Source organism: Haliaeetus albicilla, chromosome 30, assembly GCF_947461875.1.
Source record: "Haliaeetus albicilla chromosome 30, bHalAlb1.1, whole genome shotgun sequence".
NCBI classification, from domain to species: Eukaryota; Metazoa; Chordata; class Aves; order Accipitriformes; family Accipitridae; genus Haliaeetus; species Haliaeetus albicilla.
In genome coordinates this window covers 1,635,720-1,638,092 of record NC_091512.1, presented here as the reverse complement: position 1 = coordinate 1,638,092, position 2,373 = coordinate 1,635,720, and the positions used below count along the sequence as shown (strand labels likewise).

General features: G+C 50.2%; 1 protein-coding gene across 1 annotated transcript; it reads left to right on the top strand.

The window, feature by feature from the left end:
• The first annotated feature begins 942 nt into the window (after positions 1-942).
• Positions 943-1,974, top strand: LOC138683028 (olfactory receptor 14A16-like). Its single transcript, XM_069774549.1, has one exon. It carries the CDS (start codon positions 967-969, stop codon positions 1,972-1,974), a length of 1,008 nt encoding a protein of 335 aa, XP_069630650.1. The 5' UTR covers positions 943-966.
• The last annotated feature ends 399 nt before the right edge of the window (positions 1,975-2,373 follow it).

The following is a 2,373-nucleotide window of genomic DNA, read 5'->3' as shown; positions in this document are numbered from 1 at the left end:
GGTCCTCCCATGCAGGTGTGACCATGGGAACAAGGTTACAGGTGTCCAAGCTTCCCTCCAAGCTGTGGGGCTGTGGGCAATGCAGCCTGTGTCATTCCCTAGGAAATGAGCTGACTCTCCCTTCCTGAGATACCATCATCAGGACACTCAGCTATTTTCTTGGGGTGTCTTTCCAAGATGTGAGCTGCCCTCCAGGATGCAGGTCTGTCCCATAGTGTCTTGGTGTTACCTGAATGCCCCATGGAGAAGCACAGATACAGCAAGACTGAGGAAATGCTGCTGGGTTTGTGAAATGAACCATGTGTGTCCTTGGCAAGAGGTGGGGTGCAGAGACCTTGAGAAAGGGGGAGTCAGCTGGTGCTGGACAGCGGGTGTCTCTGCTCTCATTAGTGCCTGGAGTCTTTTCAGGTTAACATGGGGGTGTGATACACACCATCTCAGAAAGCTGCAAGCCCAGCGTAGCTGGCAACAAGACAGAGTGACAAATCGGCTCCCCGCCCTCTGCACTGCACTGCAGGCAGTACTCTTTCCTTGCAGGACCCACTTGTTTTCTCTGAGTTCAGCAGAAAAGATGAGAGTTTCTGAAATCCAAGAATATTACCAGGTATGATGCGGGAGAGCTGTAAAAAAATCCCTCTCAAACAATGCTTTGATTGTGTTTTCTTAGCCCTGGGAGTGCAGATGCTGACAAGCACTATTACATTAGGAGTGTTTTCATCTCACCAATTCAAACACCAGCATTGACCCCCCTGACAGACACCATTCCCAGAAACACACTGGTGCAGAGCAGGACTTATTCCTTGGCAGCCAGTAGGCAGAGGTCCTGATCCTCATGGCACACCGAACCTGCACCATCCAGAGCTCCAGCAATGGAGCCGAACAAAGAAATCATTGCTATCGTAAAGGTGCTGTGAACGTGTAGTATGAGAAATGGCTTTCATTTTGGTCAGAGAATAATGCCCTAACATGTCACTGCCCTTGCCTCCCTGTTCAGTGCTCCACACCCAGAGGCAGCAGATGTCCAACCACAGCTCCATCACTGAATTCCTCCTCCTGGCATTTGCAGACACGCGGGAGCTGCAGCTCTTGCACTTCTGGCTCTTCCTGGGCATCTACCTGGCTGCCCTCCTGGCCAACGGCCTCATCATCACCGCTGTAGCCTGTGACCACTGCCTCCACACACCCATGTACTTCTTCCTCCTCAATCTCTCCCTTTTTGACCTGGGCTCCATCTCCACCACTGTCCCCAAAGCCATGGCCAACTCCCTCTGGGACACCAGGGCCATCTCCTATGCAGGATGTGCTGCACAGGTCTTTCTGTTAGTCTTTTTAATCTCAGCAGAGTATTTTCTTCTCACTGTCATGGCCTATGACCGCTACGTTGCCATCTGCAAACCCCTGCACTACGGGACCCTCCTGGGCAGCAGAGCTTGTGTCCACATGGCAGCAGCTGCCTGGGGAAGTGGGTTTCTCAATGCTGTGCTGCACACTGCCAATACATTTTCACTACCCCTCTGCCAAGGCAATGCTGTGGACCAGTTCTTCTGTGAAATACCCCAGATCCTCAAGCTTGCCTGCTCAGGTGCTTACCTCAGGGAAGTTGGGGTACTTGTAGTTGCTGTCTGTTTAGCTGTTGGGTGTTTTACTTTCATTGTGCTGTCCTATGGGCAGATCTTCAGAGCCGTGCTGAGGATCCCCTCTGAGCAGGGAAGGCACAAAGCCTTTTCCACCTGCCTCCCTCACCTGGCTGTGGTCTCCTTGTTTATAAGCACTGCCACGTTTGCCTACCTGAAGCCCCTCTCCCTGTCCTCCCCATCCCTGGACCTGGCAGTGGCATTGCTATACTCAGTGGTGCCTCCAGCCTTGAACCCCCTCATCTACAGCATGAAAAACCATGAGATCAAGGATGCCCTGAGAAAACTAATCACTGGATGCTTTTTAGAAGGAATAAAGTGCCTGTTGTCTTTTCCATAGGACTCATAATATATCTCATTACTGGGTCAGCTGCTTCTAGTGTTTCTTTTCTAAGGATTTTTGGTTTCAAGGCTTCTTTATTTGTTTTGTTTTGTTTTGTTTTTTCCCTTTGTTTTACTTATATGAATGCTTTCCACAAAGAAATGTCTTTATTCCTCTGGTTTCTAATTCACAATATATCCAGGCTTTCTGTGACCTGCAGGCTGTGCAAATGAGGAGCCGTACTCTCTGTGTGTTTTAACAAAATAAAGGGCCCTGCAGTGACTTGTTTTTCTGAGATCCTTCCTCCAAGACCTTCTCTGCAGCTGCAGGGAGCAGTGCCTGTGTGCACACAGGAAGAAGAAAAGAGTCCTGGCACAGCACCACTGCCAGGGATCACCAGCGCTTAGTCTTTCCCCA